This window comes from Diplodia seriata (assembly GCF_021436955.1).
Source record: "Diplodia seriata strain FDS-637 chromosome Unknown scaffold_5, whole genome shotgun sequence".
Classification (NCBI taxonomy): Eukaryota; Fungi; Ascomycota; class Dothideomycetes; order Botryosphaeriales; family Botryosphaeriaceae; genus Diplodia; species Diplodia seriata.
The window spans coordinates 1,357,778-1,377,144 of NW_027117312.1; the positions used below are offsets into that span (position 1 = coordinate 1,357,778).

General features: G+C 58.5%; 4 protein-coding genes across 4 annotated transcripts; 3 read left to right on the forward strand and 1 right to left on the reverse strand.

Annotated features, from left to right (window-relative positions):
- Window positions 1-216: 216 nt before the first annotated feature.
- On the forward strand, window positions 217-4,475 carry PAP1_2 (polynucleotide adenylyltransferase; the record flags this gene model as incomplete). Its single annotated transcript, XM_066776858.1, has 9 exons — window positions 217-365; window positions 418-566; window positions 638-1,012; window positions 1,069-1,887; window positions 1,943-2,054; window positions 2,114-2,219; window positions 2,562-2,640; window positions 3,448-4,055; window positions 4,158-4,475. The coding sequence occupies 9 exons, from the start codon at window positions 217-219 to the stop codon at window positions 4,473-4,475; spliced, it is 2,715 nt and encodes a 904-aa protein (XP_066632700.1).
- A 3,237-nt stretch (window positions 4,476-7,712) lies between these two features.
- Window positions 7,713-8,879, reverse strand: AAH1 (adenine deaminase; the record flags this gene model as incomplete). Its single annotated transcript, XM_066776859.1, has 2 exons — window positions 7,713-8,598; window positions 8,698-8,879. 2 exons carry the CDS (start codon window positions 8,877-8,879, stop codon window positions 7,713-7,715), a joined length of 1,068 nt encoding a protein of 355 aa, XP_066632701.1.
- Window positions 8,880-12,607: 3,728 nt separating this feature from the next.
- On the forward strand, window positions 12,608-14,789 carry SLS55_005410 (uncharacterized protein; the record flags this gene model as incomplete). Its single annotated transcript, XM_066776860.1, has 2 exons — window positions 12,608-13,407; window positions 13,460-14,789. 2 exons carry the CDS (start codon window positions 12,608-12,610, stop codon window positions 14,787-14,789), a joined length of 2,130 nt encoding a protein of 709 aa, XP_066632702.1.
- A 1,693-nt stretch (window positions 14,790-16,482) lies between these two features.
- On the forward strand, window positions 16,483-18,225 carry SLS55_005411 (uncharacterized protein; the record flags this gene model as incomplete). Its single annotated transcript, XM_066776861.1, has 4 exons — window positions 16,483-16,678; window positions 16,730-17,624; window positions 17,703-18,047; window positions 18,108-18,225. The coding sequence occupies 4 exons, from the start codon at window positions 16,483-16,485 to the stop codon at window positions 18,223-18,225; spliced, it is 1,554 nt and encodes a 517-aa protein (XP_066632703.1).
- Between the last annotated feature and the right edge of the window lie 1,142 nt (window positions 18,226-19,367).

The window sequence follows — 19,367 nt, forward strand, 5'->3', positions numbered from 1 at the left end:
ACCTAATCGCCTCCCCCACGCTCCAAACCGTGGCCACCCAGCCCATCCATCCAGTCGCCTGTCCTCAGCGCCTCGGCATGCAGCTTTGCGCCTAAATCCAGCCACTCCGAACCCACACCTGCCGCTCCAAAGCCGCGCGCCGCCCACCCCGACGTACCTTTGTCCCAGCTGCACACCCGCCACTCATTTGCTCGCTCCCCCACTGCCTGAGGCAGAATGGCCGGCCAATCCGCCAGGCGCTGGGGCGTGACAGATCCCATTTCACGCGCACCTCCGACCGATGCCGAGCTGGCGCTGGATGCTGCTCTTTTGGACGAGTTACGCGGCCAGAACACCTTTGAGGCGCCAGAGGAGACGGAGAAGAGGTGCGTTTGTCGTCGCCACCACCACCGTCTGCGCCGTGCTGACGAGTTGTAGGGGCGCCGCTCTGCAGACGCTGCAGAAGGCTGTCGAGGAGTTCGTCCGTCACGTTGGCCATGTGAAGGGCCTTGCGCCCTCCGTTATCGAGAACGCTGGTGGCAAGATCTGCACCTTTGGTAGCTATCGCCTGGGTGTCTACGGCCCCGGTATGTATTCCTCCCGTTTGCGTGTGCGCACACGCGAGTTTTGCCCCTCTAACGCTCTGCTCTTGGACCAGGCTCCGATATCGATACGCTCGTTCTTTCACCCAAACACGTCACCCGCGACGACTTCTTTGCGCATTTCATCAATGTGCTCGAGCGGGTTGCGCCTCCCGGCGCCATCGAGAAGTTCTCTCCGGTTCCCGATGCCTTCACTCCAATCATCAAGATGGACTTCCTGGGAATCGACATCGACTTGATCTTCGCTCGCCTTGCCATCGCCTCGGTGCCCCTAGACCTTGATTTGAAGGACAACAGCTTGCTTCGTGGCCTGGATGAGACGGATTTGCGCAGTGTGAATGGTACTCGTGTTACGGACGAGGTGCTTTCCCTGGTCCCTCAGCCTAAGATCTTCAGGCAGGTCACCAGAGCTGTCAAGCTATGGGCACAGCGTATGTGTACAGTTGAATGTCTTTCGATCCCACAGAGCTGACGCAAAATCGAACAGGCCACGCCATCTATGCGAACATTGTTGGATTCCCAGGAGGTATCGCTTGGGCTATGATGGTTGCGCGTATATGCCAACTGTACCCAATGGCTTGTGCAGCCGTTGTCCTGGGCCGCTTCTTTTACCTGATGAGCACGTGGCCTTGGCCACGTCCCATCATGCTGAAGGAAATCGAGGATGGTCCGCTGCAAGTACGCGTCTGGAATCCCCAGATCTACCCCGGCGACAAGCGCCACTTGATGCCGATCATCACTCCTGCTTATCCTTCGATGTGCGCAACCCACAATATTACGCACTCGACGCAGAAGGTCATCAAGCGCGAACTGCTGCGTGCGAGCCAAATCACCAGTGACATCCTCGCAGAAAAGCGACGCTGGCGGGAGCTCTTCGACAAGCACACCTTCTTCACCCAGGACTTCAAGTACTACCTTAGCATTGTGGCAGCGAGCCATGATAAGGAGGCACAGGACAACTGGAGCAGTTCGGTGGAGTCCAAGGTTCGCAAGCTCGTCGGGTTGATCGAACAATCCCCTGCAGAGGACGTTGAACTGGCCCAACCGTTCAACAAGGGTTTCAAGCGCGTCCACCACTGCAAGACGGAAGAGGATAAGGAAGAAGTTTTGCAGGGTAGTGTGAAGTACTCAGTCAAGACCGATACGACTAATGAGTCGAACGGCATGCTTCAAGATATCGGTGCTGGGGGCGCCGCAGACAAGCTCGATCTGTCCAACGGCGACGCCAATGGCAAGGAAGCCAACGGCGACACCCCCATTACTGTCTACACGACTACATTCTACATTGGCATTGAGCTGAAGCCAGGTAAGAGCTCCATGCATATACACACAGGGAAGAATCGACTACTTAACAGTTGCAGGTGCCAAGTCACTCGACATCTCCTATGCGGTCTCGGAATTCAAACGGCTGTGCCAGGAGTGGGCTAACTACGATCAAAACCTGCATTCAATCCGCATCGTGCACACGAGGAGGTAGGCCCCAAGGATTGGTTTGATGTAGCAGACACCCCCTAGATACTGATGTGCAGCAGCTACGACCTCCCAGATGATTGCTTTGACGCAGGCGAGACGAAGCCGGTCAAGGCCAAGAAGGCCAAGGCGACGAAGAAGCGCTCTCACCGCGAAGCCGGAATGGAGGTCAGTCAAGGAAGAAAACCCGAGTCTGGTGGGGCGCCGCCGGTGAAAGTCGCGCAGCTCTTCCGCCGAGAAGAGTCCCCGATTGAATCGCTCGGGCTAGGTTGCTCCGAGCACACGGGTCATTTGCTGATGCAATGCTTACATGGTACAGGAAACGTTGTCACAGAATTCCGCAAAGCGTCGCCACTCGTCGAACGGAGAGGCGGTGGCAACTCCCGCCGGCTGAGCTCAGCACCAAGGTGTAGTTTGAGCGTTGATCGCCTCTTCAGAGCGTGGAGTGGAGCAGATGCCTGATTGATCGAAAGATGAGAGCAGATCGCACACAGTTTGCACATTCCCCAGGTCACCCGCGCCGAGCGTCCGTTCCGTCTCGATAGAGAACTGAGCAGCCCCAGGATCAAGACCCGCGACTGGATTCCAGGTTTGTGTCGTCTCCTTGAACTAACTCGAAAGATAAAAAACGAAAGATTCGCCAGATAGGTGGATAACTTGCTTTTCTCCTGCAAAACTACAAAAAAAAAAAAGTCACACATGCCCTCAGCAGAGGCGCGGACCAGGTTTCAGTAATCAGTACGGGTGGGTTGCTTTTCGCATACAGAACGGCTAAATTGGGATGCTCTGGAGTGAGGAGGCATAATTAGCATGGTGGAGGCGTTTCTTCTCTTCCTGGCGTCAGGGACAACGGCGAGGTACAGGAGGTTGCTTTCACCATCTGGGTTTATGCTGTTTCCCATAGCTGCCCGGGGGTGGCGGTTATGTAGATAGCCTTGCAGTAATTGATTTCAATTTGAGGGGCCAAAGGCCCCAGGATTTCAATCAGCCGCACTGGACGTGTCGTAGACTGTAAAGAGCTCCAAGAGCTGCTGCGGGCACGTGCTTATCGATAAGACAGATCTTATCAATTACGTCATGGGCCATAGGCGTCCATCGTTGACGTCTTTGCTCGCGATCATCCCCCGCCAAGCGCTGGCGGACAAGGCCGTCTCCAGGTGATGCGCATGCGGAGGCGCGGCCGGCCTATGATGCATCCGTGTCTCTCCTGAGAGGCCGTCTCCTCCGTCTCACGCACTTATATTGCTCCTTCACCCCAATCCGCTCTCTCGTGAAGTCATCTTTCACGTCATCCCAGGATCATAGACTGAATTGAACTGGCAGTAGCACCAGTACCGCAAACTACGAGGCATTGATAAAATGAGCGCCACAAACAGTGATGCTGCCCATTCCACAGCACAGCCGCCTCCATCCGAACCGAAATCCAAGGGCGACGACTATCCGACGCATTCAAACCTCTTGATGTCTGGCGCGAAGAAGATTTTCAACAAGGCATCCATCCTACACCCGCAGCAAGTCTACACCGCAAGGCTCAAAGCCGCCGAGCAGAGAGCAAACCCGCCGCTTCGAAGACTGAGCGCCGACCGGCCGCAACAGCCCGAGGGCGTCAGAAAGAACAGCTTGACGCACCAGCAAAAAGCCGCCATGTCCACCTCGGCCACCACCACCACCGGCAGCAGCAAGCCCGGCGAGCACTTCGAGCCGCGCCAGACGGCGACGGACGAGGATTACACGCCGGACCCGAGCAGGTCGCTGCCGCTGGACGGCCCGCGGCAGGCGCTGGTCGACGACATCATCGCGCTGTACAGCTGCGCGCCGACGGTCGAGCGCGTGCGCCGCTACACGCCCGACTGCGTGTACGACGACCAGTTCGTGTACGCCAACGACCGCTTCAAGATGGCCGGCCAGTGGTTCGCGCTGCCGAAACTGTTCAACGCCAGCGTCAACAACGGGTACCAGGTCATCAAGAACGAGAGGGACTTCATTCAGTTCAAAAACGATCAGGTGCGGTTTTGCCTTGTTTTTCCTTTCTCCTCTCCCCCCGGGATGTTGGTGTCGGCTTGTGGGGGGCGATTGCTTATTGATTGATTGATTTTTTTCCTTTAGTCGTGGACTTTCCGCATCATCCCCAAAACCGCCCGCGTGACGGGCCTCGTCTCGCTCTCGCTCGACCCCGACACGGTCGATTCGGACTTCATCCAGGTCAAGTACCACAAGGATCAGGCAAACGACAAGGACTACAGCCACGAGGGCTTGGGCTTCACCTTCAAGAAGTGGCAGGCTGACCAGGTCGCCAAGCATATGGATAGCGAGGAGGTAAAGGAGTTCGAGGCGGACAAGACGGCTGCGAAGGAGCACGTGAGAAAATATGGGACCGGGAAGGAAGAGGGAAACGCGCCGAAGGAGGACTTCACTAAGTACTAAGTGTAGGTGTGAGGCGCCAGGTGAGGAAGCAAAATATTCTTGTATGTTTGCGTTCGTCTGAAGTACAATGCTTCATGTTGTTAGTATCTAAACATTGGAAGCCTTCCTGAGGTGAGATCTCTGCATGCCTCTGTCGCATTGGGCTCGTACTTTAACTGTATGCAATACCTCATCAGACGCGGGAGAGAAGAAGATACACTTATGGCGTACTTAAAAGCCAAGGGCACATACATCCATTCCAGTAACACGAATGTCATCTCAGTACATAAGTTGGTAGAAAACAGCTTCGCTGCATTGTCTGAAGATCTCGCCGTTTAAAAATACTCCCACTTTTGGTCGCAGTTGCGGTATGTTCGTCGCGGTCCTTTTTACTGCGACCATAAATTCAAACACACGAGCGTACTGCACCATACAAAGATGCATGACGCACTGGGTGGTCTCCACCGCGTTACCCAGCTTCCGAAGACCACGAGTTCGAATCTAATAGATATTTTCTGACATTCTTACAGTTCTCGAGCTTTTCCACCAAATAGTCCGCACCGGACACTCAGCAACTCAACAACAATAGACCGAGACAACAATTGACCGAGACAGGCTTTCCAGTTCCCAGCACGACCAGGTCAAATTGACCTACAAACTCACCCAACAGCGGTGTGGGCATTGCTCCACATCTTCTTCTCCACGCCAATACTTGGCACTTCCAACGACAGACAGGCTTTCCGATAACCAGCACGACCAGGACAACCCACCCTCAAGGGCGGATCTCAAGACAGGCTACTTTAAGGTATGTGTAATCTCATTAGCGTGGTCTTCGGAAGCAATCTTTTTTGGTCTTTCTTATTATCGTTTTTCGATTGTCCAACTACTACTACGCTTAACTTATCGATGCGGCTTTTCGTTTCACGTATTACTATATAGCTAAGAATTAGTGTCCTGGCTTGGTGCACAAACTTTTGATGTTATCAGTCGCGCGTCGCTCGTAGCCCGTCTGGGCCGGCTGCAGCAGGGTTTCCGCCGCGGGCTTCTCCACCGGCGCGCCTCTCTCATCAGGCCATGGCGCACTCGCCCGCGCTGCTGCGCCCGGCTTCCGCGTGGCACCGTCTGCTGAGAATGCTGCTGATGATGCAGGTGAGAAGAAGGCCATTGCGGCAGTGAGCGGGTGTATGGCTAATCGGAACGCGTCCGACTTAAAGCGCTGATCACGAAGCATGGAGCGGCGTTGACGAACCTTGGGTCTCAGAACCTAGCAATTGCGACGACGGATGCTGTATTTCGGCTGAAGACACAACTGGTGACAGAAGACCTAAGCCCTCTGGCCCCATCACGAAGTTACACACTTCCTACGTAAGTGGTTGGAATCCACAGATGCGAGTCTGGAGCTTGCGCAAATTTGCCCAGGTATTAGATCCAAGTACTTACATATGTATGGCGCAATTTCTCTACAAGGTAGATGCGGGCGAGCTCGATTCCTTTCTTGCCCACGGGTATGTATGGTGGGATTCTCCGTTGAACTTGTGCGATCGGCGCGCTCAACAATATGCGTGCACGCAATTCAGGTGTGTTGGGGACATGAAAGATGGTGGAGACATATGCGACCATGTTCCATGGATTGGTACGAATACGGATATTCCAACCTTTGTTGCAATCCCAGGCTACTAGAGGGGGATATCGCCACCTTGTCTCCGCCCACCAAGTCCACAGCCGTAAAGAGAACACTGTATTCTTCTAACAGCCCACGCGTTCGGAATTGACCCGTGTAGCTAGTTGACACATTCAGCAGGGAGGAAGCACAATGGATACAATGGGACCGATTGAATAACGAAGTATCTACTCTCCGCGACCGAAAACTTCCTCCAACCCTTGTCCTTCCTCCGCCTCCCTCACTCTCCATACCCGCACTCGTTTGAGAACACGCACAGACTAACAGCCAGTGTATTCGGTACCTGCTAAGAAATACGACTTGTTAGCACGAACATTTTGAAAGAATCAATGTGGCAAAATTCAATCGTGAAGAATATCTTTCCCCCAGTCAGAGGTAGCTCGGTTTGTTTTCTTCTCCGGACCTGAATCCCTCGCCTCACACCGCGCGCACCTTCACCTAGCCTTGACCACCACACCAAGAGGTTACACCCGCGAAGGATAAACCATTGCAAGGCAAGAGGAAGACGTCATCGGACGAAGGGCTCGCAGGCAAGACGCGGGACTGTCGGCCGTAGATCTCAGATAGCTGTTCTTTCGACGGCCCGCATCGGGTTCCGTCGATTCATCATGGGGACGGGGTTGGTTGTGAGGGTGAGGTGGCGAGGTGACTTACTTTTTGCGGAGAGTGAGGTGCGGTGCGGTCAGCTTGACGATACGAGTCGCTCTCCGACCGTGTAGGCGGTCAGAAGAATGAGGCATTCTCGTTAGGAGGGGAGTTGGACTTGGGGGGCGGAGCTGAGGTTGTCGGCGGTGGATGCAGAAGTTCGGAGGAGGAGGCAGCAGCGAGAGAAATTTATGGTTGCTGTCCGCCGGCGATTGAGGAAGCAGCGGCCGTGGCAGCTGCCTCACGGGCGAATTGCGGGGACGCTAGTCTCCTTCGGGGTGTGCGGGTTGCCCTGGGGAAGGAAGAATGAGGTCGAAGTTGGTCGTGCTAACGCTAAGCCGTTTAGGGAAGTGACCGTGAAATGGGAAGGTACAGTGATCCGACCTGTGCAGACCGTCAAGCCAACGTCCGTGTCTCAGTGGTAGTTTTCGTTCAAGCTCCAACAGCTCAGAGCGGGGCTGCATATGTCTGAGTCGACAATTATCTTTGCATGGCGTACATGCCCGGGTGCCCTCTAGAGGTGACACTCTTGTAAAGCTGTCAATTTGCTTGGCTGGCGATCATTGCGCTTGCAGCTGAATCTATCTTTATGCTCTGAATCACGTCACCATATATATATCTAATGCCGTTGGTCCTGTTTTCGAGCCATGTGGCCTATTGGTCGCGGGTTCAATGGTTTCAGCTGTGTCTGCGGACCCGTTTGATTCGCCTACTTCCTCATCAAGCCCCGACCGTACGTGCAGATGCTAGTGGATTCGGAGAAAATCACCTTCACTAGCAAGCAAATACTCGATATTCGATGGTCTAGAAGACCAAACAGCAAGCATGAACTCTATTTGGTATCGCAAGTCTATTTACGAGTTTCTACACAACTTTTTACACCCTGTTTTGGTACGCCAAACACGCCTTCTCAGCTGAGAAACCTTGCTTTTTTAGGCGCTCAGCTTTCCCTCGTACTCGCCGATCACAGCGTCCAGCGCCTTTAGCAGCTCATCCTTGCGCTCCTGCTTACACCAGCTGCCCTCAATGGCACCCCTGCAAATCCAGTCCCAGTCCTTAACAGACAGGCTAAATGCCTTTTGCACGGCCACGTAGTTGTCAAGGATGTAGCCGCCGAAGTAAGCGGGGTCGTCGCTGTTGATGCTGAAGCGCACGCCGGCGTCGATAAACTGGCGGATCGGCATCTCGGCGACGTCCTTGATGCCGCGCAGCACGACGTTGCTGAGCGGGCAGGTCGTCAGCAGGATCTTCTCCTCGGCGACGCGCTGCATCAGCGCGGGGTCCTCGGTCAGGCGGCGGCCGTGGTCGATGCGCTGCACGCCCAGCAGGTCGAGCGAGTCCTGGATGAAGCTAGGGGGCCCCTCCTCTCCGGCGTGGGCGGTGCGCTTCAGGCCCAGCTTGCCGGCGCGGTGGTACAGCTCCTCGAACAGCTGCGGCGGGAAGGGGGCTTCGGAAGAGTCGAGGCCGATGCCCGCGATCTTGCCGCCGATGTAACTAGCCTGCACCTGCTCGTGCTCGAACGTGTCGAGACAATCCTGCGGCGGGAGGTGGCGCAGGAAGCAGCAGATCAGCTCGGTTGAGATGCCGAGCTGGCGCGTGGCGCGATCGCGGGCGGCGCTGAAGCCCTGCAACACGGTATCGTACGAGATGCCGCGGGAAGTGTGCGCTTGCGGGTCGAAGAAGACTTCGGCATGCGCCACGCCGTCAGCGGCCGCGTGCTGGAAATAGTCCCACGCCAGCGCCTCGAAGTCCGAGGCGTGGATGAGGACGGACATGCCAATGTAGTAATAATGCAGGAAGTCATCAAGGGAGGTGAAACTAGAGCAGGCGGGATCAGCAGGGCGTGAGACTGGGATTCCCGCTGTCACGTGTGCCCAGGGGCGGGCGCGGAACCGGGGGAGTGGTAGAGCAGCCTACCGTTCGTAGCGGGCAAGGAGAGCCTGCGGAGAGGCAAATGCGGGGTCGTCGCTCGGGAGGGCGATGTTGTTGCTCTTGGCGAGGGCGAACAGCACCTCGGGCGTCAGCGCGCCCTCCAAGTGGATGTGCTGCTCGCACTTGGGCAGCGCCCTCAGGAACGCGTGAGTCTGCTCGTTGCACATTTTGGTCTTGTTCGGAAGCCGGGCGCGGGTAGGCGGCAGCTCGGGCAGGAGGCAGAAAGCTTAACGTCTTATGCAGAGGTCGAGACGTTGGAAAGAGATTTTCTAGAAATTTTGCGCGAACTCTAAAGGCCCATCGTCCCAAGCGGCCGCAGAATCCCCGGAAAACAGACAGGAACACGGCCAATGGCAGGGCCGCAGCGCGCGTCGTAGGGCGCAGCATGGCCGTCGGAGCAGTTACCGGGCGATGCCGGCCACGGATTTGGCAAAAAAAAGAAGCGGATCGCGGCCTCCGGCAAGCGGGCGGCGGCCGGATCCGAAGTTTGGAACAGCGGCGGGACAGCACGTGAAGATAAGAAAGGGGTAACGGCGCCGTCTCCGCTCTGGCGAGAAGGAGCCGCCAACGGGCTGATGGCGCTTGACGGCTGCACGCCGGCCTCGCAAGTGTCGCAGCGGGCAGCGGGCATGGAAGGAGTCTGGAACACTTGGCCGAGCAGGCCCTTCCAGGCCGAGCCCCGGATAGGGGACATATGCCGCAGACGCAGCGCTCGTACAGCGGAGGCTGTGCGGCCGAGCAGCAACCGGCGGCTGCGTAGTAGGATGGGCCGATGATGGAGGTATCGGTATCGTGACGATTAATGTCAAAGGGACGTTAATTGCGCCCACCTCGTTGCGTCCTGCCGCATTTGCCACACCGCGGCCTGGGTCGTCACGTGCCTCTCCAATGATCATTGCCTTCTTGACGCGGGCAGCGGGCGTCCTGGCTTGGGGCGATCTGATGCGGGCAAGGCTCGCAATCCTTCGCTGCGTCCCACGAAAACGAACCTGGCGCGGGCTGCAGGCGGATGGGAGTTGAGCCGGGGGCCAGTCGGGCAGCGGCAGGCCACGCGGGCGGGCAGCCGGACGTGCGGACGGGCAGCCGGCAAAGCAGACCTAAGGCAGGCCGCAGCCAGCGCAATAGGCGGGCTCGATCTCGGTACAGCGCGGTCGACGATCTGCGGGCGGGCTCAAGGCCGCGTAGCGTGGGCCGTGGCGGCTTCGGCTACTCAGTAGGCGCGATCTGCTGGGGCAATTTCTGGGAGCGGCTCTGACATCGCAGCGACTGCCGGCCGCGAGATCGCCGTCGCGGTGCCCCGAAAGCTGCTGCCGGGCCGAGAGGCGCTGCGAGCGCTGAGGCCTGAGCCGAGCATGCACGCGCGGCAAATCCTAACGGGAAGCGGTGCGAAAGCCGGACGCCGTGGAGGATGATGCGCGCTCGGAAGATGCCAATGCCTGTCGTCGTGGTTGGTTTCGCCGCCTGTGGGAGGGCGGAGGAATCCGACTGCCGAAAGCACGGAGATCCCGCGCGATGATCTGCGCCGTATTGTCGACCTTGAAACAGCAGATCGCCTTGCCCCAATGCCATCCCACCCCGCCGGGCAGCGAGCACGCGCGGTTCCAAATTTACCGTGCGGCTCCCTCGCGCAGCGCACAGGGTGAGACAGCGCCGACGCTAACAGCCTCGCGTAGAGTGAGCATCTCGTCCACCACACGGCCGACCTGCCCGGAGCAGGCGCTCGTCCGGCTTGAAATTGCCAGCAGCAGGCTCTCAGGCCACTGCGCCAGCTGGGCCCGGCCGAGGCCACGAGCGACGCGCCGGCCCAGGCCAGCCAGCGTGCAACGGCCTTCCAGCAGCGCGGGCCCGCGAGCCACGTTCTCACCGGCGCGCGCCACAGCATCAGCGCAGCAGGCCAGCCACCCGCCGCGCTTCTCCAGACTGGCGGGCCCCGTGGTTGGCTGGCAGGCGCGGGCTGCTCCACATTGCGTGACAGGGCAGCGTGGGTAGGGCTAGGCGCCGCATCGAGCAGGCAGCGCGCGCATCACCACCGCGCCAGATGGGCGCATCGGCATCCTTGGGCGGAAGCAGGCACAAGCACGCCGTGGCAGCGCGCCCCCGGGCGAATCCGGGCAGGCGGCCCCTGCAGGGATTGCGAATGGTGAAGATTTTTGCCTACCCACTAGGATCCTAGATCCCGCCGTCGAAGCGGCGGCAAATACAGGACCCTGGCCAGATTAGCCTCCTGGACCTTGTCCTGCGCGCTGGGTCGTCTCCGCGCCCGCGCCTGCACCGTACCAGCTAACTCGAGATCACCATCTTCCCTAATGGAGCCAGCCGCCGCCGCTGATGCCTCGCGCTCGACTGATCGCCGGCCCTGGCCCAGCCTGCTATATGTCCTCACAGCGCAGTCCCACCCGGGCCGCACCACACGAGAACGATACGAACATGCTGTGCTCCCGCCCTCAATCAAATATGCGGACCGCTGACCGCTGACCGTTGCCCGCATCCATGTACGTGCCGTGGCGCCACCAAGAACAGCTCCACGACCAGCGTTGACCAAGCGGCCGCGCGCTTCAGCCTCAGCCGCCAGGGGGCGTGCCAGAAAATTCAGAGGCCGAGGCAGAGCACTCTCAACAGACGTCAACCGCGCGAGCTCCTCCGCCGCCCCCTCCTCTCCCACGGGCGAACTGGGAGCCTGCCGTTGATCCTTCCCCGGCGGCGGCAGCATCCTCGCCTGCCCCTCTCGATCTGCTAGCGGGGGTCTCATGCACTTGCAGCAGCCGTGATAGGTAGGCCTGATCCCTCTTTCTTCTCTCGTCCGTCCCGCCACACACTCGCCTGGTCACGCGCGGAGCTCTGCAAAAACTCGCCCGTCCCGACCGCGCACCGCAGCCAGCGCGATACCCGCTCTCTCGTCAATTGACTGCCTACCCGGTCGGCCTGACCCGGCTTCAGCCGTTCATGTACCTGTGCTGACGCCGCGCATGCAGCTGGCCTTCCCGTCGATACTTCAGCGCGGGATCATCCACGCCTGCGTTCCGAGCAAATCGGCATCCTTTCGAGCTGGTCGCACCGTCTGTGTGCTTGCCTGACGCAGACGACCAGCCCGCGCAGACCCCCCGACGCTATTTTTGACCCGGACCTGTGCGCCATCGTCCTATCAAAGCACCACTGGGGGCTGTATGGTGCCGACAAGGGTTTGTCCATCTAATTCCCTCTTTCAGAAAGGGCCCGAGTCTTGTCAAGTCCGAGGCGACCCGCAGAGATCTCGGCAGCAACCGAGTGCCTTGGGACCCGTCGTCTTTTCGAGAGCAGCCACGCTGCTGCTCCTCTAGTCACCATGGACAGCTCCTACACGCGGCAGCAATCTCACACAGTCCCTAGTCACGACATCTCCTCCATCTCCTCCATCTCCTCCAACGCCTCCCCCCAGACCGTCATCCCCCCGGCTTCGAGCCTCTTCGGCCTGAGCTCAGGCCGTCCCCATGGCCTCCAGACACCCACCCTCCCCCATCAAACGATAGCACGCTCTCCCGGCAGCTATAGTGCTACTCCATATGCCTATCCCTACGGAAACCCGTCAACTTCGCCGAGCACTGCCACTGGCAGCCTCCCAGGCAGCATCCATGAAACACTCCCTGACGCCAACATGTCAGCCTCGGGAATCTCACCTACACATCTCTCGGGAGGCTTGTCCGCGACCAAGCGAGCGTACCGGCAGCGCAGGAAGGATCCCTCTTGTGACGCCTGCAGGGAGCGCAAAGTGAAGTGCGACGCCACCGAAACATCGAGTTGCTCAGAGTGCTCCAGCAGGAGTGTGAGATGCCAGTTCACCAAGGCAAATATCTCCGCACAGTGTCGTATGAATACTTTGCAGCATGCTGACGCAGAAGTGTAGGAAACCAACCGTCGTATGTCCTCGATCAAGCAAGTCCAGGACCTACAAAGCCAGCTGGCGGAAGCAAAACATCAAATCTCACAACTGCGTACCATGCTCCAGCACGGAGGCGCCATGGACGTTGACAAGCAACGAGTTGACGTCCCGACCCTCAATCTCCCCGACATAGTCCCTAGCTCAGAGCGAAAGCACGGCCCTCCCTCGCTGGGCAACTTCGACCACGTCCGAAAGAACATTCGCATTTACAGCCGCGGGATTTTCAAGGCGCCTCCTCCATACCGACACAATGCTCCCCAGCCATCTTATCCAGCGGCCAACCTGTCGCTGCCACCTAGACACATCACCGACCAACTATTGGCTCAGTACTATGGATCTACGCACGTTTGGGCACCGTTGATTCACTGGCCGACCTTCATGGCCGAAGTCGAGGAGATTTACTCTACCGGGTCTTTCCAAGGGGCACCACAGATCTGGGTGGCTGTCTTTTTTGCGGTTTTGGCCTGTGGGAGTCTCCAGACAGCCGAGTCGTCCTCCAGAGCTCCATTAGCAGAGGATGAGGGGAAAACATATATGGAGATTGCGGCGCGCAGTATCAACACCTGGTCAGATGATATGACAATCGACCACGCTCGGACTACCTTGCTCGTCAGTGTTTTCCTCACGGAAATGAACCTCAAGTCGGCGGGATGGGTATGGCTTGGCTCGGCCGTCAGGATTGCTCAGGACCTAGGATTGCACTGCGAGACTGGGCCTTGGCCGGTAGTCGAGGGAGAATTGCGTCGACGGGTGTGGTGGTCAATTTATTCGTGGGATAGGTAAGATTCGATGATTTTTAGGAGGGATTTTGCAGTGGCTGATGATTTCTAGGCTCCTCTCGCTTGAGGTTGGCAGACCGGTCCTCATTGACGATGAGGACTGCGAAGTTTCTTGGCCCGCAGCGGTTGACGACAGCTACATCCAACCACACGGAATCTCGCGGCCCTCGCCCGGACAGCCAATGATGATCACGCTGCATAATACCATCCCGGTCATGCGCTTCTTGGGCCAGCTGAAGAAGACGCTGAAAGCGAGGACGATTGGGGCTGCCACATTACAGACGTATGAGGACTACTTCCGCGCCATTATGTCTTCCTTCCCCGAGACGTACCAACTTGCGCCCGAGAGCTACGTGGACCCAGGTGTTCTAACGTCTGTCCTCGTGCTGCCATTCGCGCGCTTCCATTTGTCCAGGCATAATCTGTCATCTGCGTGCCACCCCGCGGAGCGCATAGATGCACTCAACCGCTGCCTTGCAGTCGCACAGGACACAGCCAAATACATCTCACGCAGCATGCTCTCGCCGCCGGCCTTCCACGACGGAGCGGGCGAGCCGGGATTCCGTGGCGACAGCTGGCAGGCACGCATCCTGGCAACCGCGAAGCACATGTTGTGCACCCATCTCTGGCGCTGCACGTTGGTCCTGTGCTTCCGCGCAGAGTACGTTGCGGCGCTGACATGCGTGCGCGCCAGCGCGGCCATTGGATCGGCGAGAAAAGTCAACATGGCGTGCGGACGGAACCTGTCCTTTTTCCTGGACCGGCTCACAGAGCGCATACAAAGCGGAACGGGATCGCAGACCATGCTAGAGGTGGACGAGGAGATGCTGGCGTACGTGAGCGGTGACCTGCAAGGATCCACGGAGAATAGTTGGGTTTGGGTGGGCAGCGACACGGGCATCAAGCTCAACGCGCCGACAACAACTCAGGGGCAAAATGCTTTGAATGCGGCGGCTGTTGCCAAGGACCCATCCCAAGCACGCAAGGCTTCGGGCGGCAGCAGCGAGAACGGCGAACCAATGCAAGAGGACAACGAACGGTACCCTGCGCCTCGGATGAACTCGATGCTCACAGATAAGGAATCGCGCGAGTGGGGCGGTTGGGAGCGCATTGAGCGGCAAATCGCGACGCTCCTTGAAGAGCAGCGGTCCAGACACCATGCACAGGTGCACGCGCAGATGCAACAACCGGCGTTCTATCAGCCCAGCCCGCACGCTGCAGGCAAGAGGCTCCAGTTGGCCCCGGATATCGGCAACTTGCCACCTGGGCCTCCACCAGGGGCAGAGGGCAGCGGTGGTGCAGCGGCGCCGCCACCAGGCAGCTCGGGTAGTTCGGCAAGCGCGGGCGGAACGAGCAGAATCAGCATTGCGAACATTATTTGAAAGAGGACGTGGGACGGTATAGACCGAGAAGAGTGGGCTTGGGCGGTTGCCGGGACCGACGATTCCGGTGCTCGGACAGGCAAGAGGACACGCGTTGAGGCGGATTGGGCGAGGGTGTTGCGGAGAAGCGAACGAAAAGCACCACTACCAGTAGGAACGATCTACAGGCTCCAAAGCGAGCCCAACAAGGCAAGGGATCTGGCATTTCAAGGCGTCGGAAAGAGAAACAAAACACCCGCATTTTTGTTTGCTTGAGTATGGCTTTTGCATCTTTCGAGCGGCAAGCGAGTGGAGCTGGAGTGTCTTAAGCGGACTAATTTCCTTTTCGACCGTCACTCGGATGGGTATTTTTTCGGCTATCCTCTACAGTTGCGTTTAATTCCGCTTCCTTTCTTTCAGCATTTTTGTTTATACCGCTCTCATTTTACTTGTTCAAAATTTTGGGTCGGGACGCTCGGTGCACACATAAAGAGGATACTACGATTGACGACGGAACTGTTTGCGCATCTTGTATGTACGAGTACCATAGACTGAAGGGCTCCACGCTCTTGGCACGGAGAAACTGGGGCCGTAGGCTCGGTGAAATGGAGATGTACATTCGTGTACTCGTAAGTGGGAATGGAGACATGACCGGGCGGAGGTCGCCGTGCTTGGCAGCAGTCGTGAGCTGTCGGTTGAGCAGACGAGAAGACGATGGTTCGAGTCGGGTGCATGTGGAGAGTTGAGGGCGCGCTGAGTCGCCACAGCGCAGTTACTCACATACCTTGCTCGCGTCGGCTCTGCCTGCTCGCAGCGGCAGAGGCGGGCGTTATTGGCGAGGCGGCCAATGGGCAGCAGCCGCCAGCCCGGCCAGCAAACAACGATCTACGCAACCCATGGAGAATGGGTCGCGTCTGGAACTCGAGAAAAAATAGCTCTGCGGCGCTGGGACGAGAGCTTTATTATCTACGACGCTCTTCCGTGCGTAGCCGTCCGGCCAGACCGCGAGCGGAGGCTTCACCGCCGATTTGCGGCATGCACACAGCCTCAATTGCGGGCTTGCGGGAGCCTGAATTGCGCGGCGGAGACGGCTCTGGTCGCACCGGTTGATCTCTCGTGATGCGTGCGCGGACTGCATCGCTGATCGGTGGGGAGCGCGGTGGGATGCAGAGTGGGCGGTCGCAGACTGGTCTGGGCGACCCACATCGAGAGGCTGGCAGATGATGGAGATCGGCAGGAGCTGGGCGGGCAGCAGGCTTGCGATGAGGGGCAGCGCCAGGAACGCGAGCGGCAGCCGACGGCGGCTGCGCGGCGATTGGATCTGCGCATCTCGCTTGCCCATCGAGTGGAGGGGCAGAGCTCCAGTGAGGGGCCACACGTACGTACGCGGCGTCGCCGCACCACCCACCGCTGCCCACGTCAGGATAGTGGTGGCCGCCGCGCTGGCCTGTCGGAGCCGCTTGCGATCGCACGCCGCCGCTGCTGGCGCTGGTGCTGACGCTGACGCAACGCTGACCAGCTGGTGGCTGGGAAAACAAGCTCACCAAGCTCCGTGCTAAGATCTACCCGCTGGCCCCGCGCGCCCCGAGCTGACCTTGTGCCCCGCCCTCTTCCGCTGCAACACCACACCATTGCCCTCTGCTCTGCTCTGCCTCTGCACGCTCTGCCCCTCAATTGCACCATCGTTACCCACCTTGACACCTCAATCGCCACCATGGTGCACCTCGCCCGCATCCCCACCAACTTCGACACCTCGCGGCCTCTGGTCGAGGGCCTCGAGGATATCAAGATCGAGGACTACATCGAGCCTGACACCCTCACCGCCTCCGTCTATGGCTCGCGCTTCGCCGTTGAGGACATCCCCAGGCATGAGATGCCGGACCGGGAGATGCCCAAGGAAATTGCCTACCGTGCGCGTCGCGTTGACCCCAAGCTCGCGCTCCTCCGCTGACAGCTTCCAGGCCTGATCAAGGATGACCTTTCCCTCGACGGCACCCCCACTCTCAATCTTGCCTCGTTCGTCACCACCTACATGGAGGAGGAGGCGGAGAAGCTCATGACCGAGTGCTTTGCCAAGAACTTCATCGATTACGAGGAGTACCCGGTCTCGGCCGACATCCAGAACCGCTGCGTGTCCATGATCGCCCGCATGTTCAACATCCCTGCGCACGATGAGAACACCAATGCTATGGGCACCAGCACCATTGGCTCCTCTGAGGCCATTATGCTCGCCGTGCTCGCCATGAAGAAGCGCTGGGTGAACAGGCGCAAGGCGGAGGGCAAGCCGTTCGACAAGCCCAACATCGTCATGAACTCGGCCGTTCAGGTGTGCTGGGAGAAGGCTGCCCGCTACTTTGACGTAGAGGAAAAGTACTCGTACTGCACCAAGGACCGCTTTGTTATCGACCCCGCCGAGGCCGTCAACCTCTGTGACGAGAACACGATTGGCATCTGCGCCATTCTCGGTACCACGTACACGGGCGAGTACGAGGACATCAAGGAGATCAACGATCTGCTGGAGGAGAACGACATGGACGTTCCCATCCACGTGGATGCCGCCAGCGGTGGCTTCGTCGCCCCCTTCGTCTGCCCTGACCTAGTCTGGGACTTCCGCTTGCCCAAGGTGGTCAGTATCAACGTTTCGGGCCACAAATATGGCCTCGTTTACCCCGGCGTTGGTTGGGTCGTCTGGCGTGACCCCGAGTTCCTCCCCAAGGAGCTCATCTTCAACATCAACTACCTTGGTGCTGACCAGGCCTCTTTCACCCTCAACTTCTCGCGTGGAGCTTCTCAGATCATTGGTCAGTACTACCAGATGATTAGGTTGGGCAAGCGTGGCTACAAGTCCATCATGACGTAAGTTGCCCCATCCCGGTGCGCATAAGACTATCCATGCTTGGAGGGCTTGATTGCACGTTACTAATTGAGTATCAGGAATCTCACCCGCACCTCCGACTACCTTGCAGCCAACCTCAAGGCTCTGGGTTTCATCATCCTGTCTCAAACCGGTGGAAAGGGACTTCCGCTGGTCGCTTGCCGCCTTGATCCTGAGCATAAGAAGGAGTACGATGAGTTCGCAGTTGCGCATCAGCTACGTGAGCGTGGCTGGGTGGTTCCCGCATACACCATGGCACCTCACAGCGAGAAGCTCAAGCTGATGCGCGTGGTTGTTCGCGAGGACTTCACGCGCAGCCGCTGCGATGCCCTGATTCAGGACTTCAAGCTGGCTCTTCAGACTTTGGACAAGATGGATGCGAAGAGGATTGAGCAGCACAAGGAGTAAGTCACGGCTACGTCTAAAAAAAAGGGTCGAGGCAAGAAGACTAACGATACGGCCAGACACGTGAAGCAGCACACGGGCAAGCTGGCCCGCCGCTGGACGTTGAACAACGATCACTACACGGACGAGGAGCATTCGCTGCAGGGCAAGTCGGGCAAGACGCATGCCGTGTGCTAGAGTTCGTCCCCCTGCAGCGAGCGCGTCTTGCTGAGTCAGTGCAACCAACCAGAGTTAGCTTCATGGGAGACATGCAGGTGGATTTGGTGGCAATGTCGGCGGGAATGCCTTTCTTTGAAATTCCTGGATCCGGCTGAGAGACTATTCATGACTAGACGACATGGGTTATGACAGGCTGACATGAGCACACAAATGAGAATACGATTCACGATGGATGCCCAATGGGCGATCTTAAGATGCAGATCTGCGGTACAAGTGTGATTGGCGAGCTGGCCAGATTCGCGGCAGCTGGACGGCAGGGGCCGGAGAACGCACCGCTCCGCTGGCATCCGGTTGGCAGTCGGGTGGGATATCCAGATGGATTCGGGTGTCGCTGAGCCAAGACTAGGCGGGCAGGGAGAGTCGGGGGGCCTCAAGGGGCGCTACGCTGACTACTCGTAACCTGCGTATATCTCGTTTTCACGAACACGAAGGCCCGTCAGCAAACACGCGCTTTTGATCCTGCCTGCTGCGACGCTAGAAATAGAAGTTTCGTCAGTCACCGGTCCCCTGGTCGAGAAGCCTTATCTGCGCGCGACTCTGCCCGCGGCGCGCGCCCTGTGCTTCTCTCCACCTTGGACACAGGCAACATCCCAGACGACGACGCAGCCCTTGCCGTGACTTGGGCCACAGTCGATTTAAACTTTAGACTTTTCTCGCATATGAGACAGCCAGCGCCTGCGCCACTGCAACTGCCGGTACCGCCCAGACCATGCCTCTCTTACTCAAGGGTACGTTGGTTTCTATTTTCTTGCTGCCTCTGCGGTCGTGGTCGTCGAGCCTGGCGTCCGGATCCCGCCCTTCCTGGCTTTCGTTCCCCGAGCGTGCCAACCCCACAGCTGCTGCCACGTACCCACGCTGTCCCCCGCATTCTGTCGAGGACCAGCGCGTTGGTTGAGCGGCAAGAAGAGCGCGCGGTTACAGACGCCTGGGACGTAGGGCTGCATGGATCGGGCGGCCTGTGCCCCGTCTATCGGCCAACCGAAATCCACTCGGCGTCCCTTGCGCTTGTGACGGCTGCACATGCACATGTTCCTGATTTCTTTTCTTTTTCTCGGCTGCTCCCGTCCTGTTATTCATGGAAAAGCGCGGCTAGGGTTGCG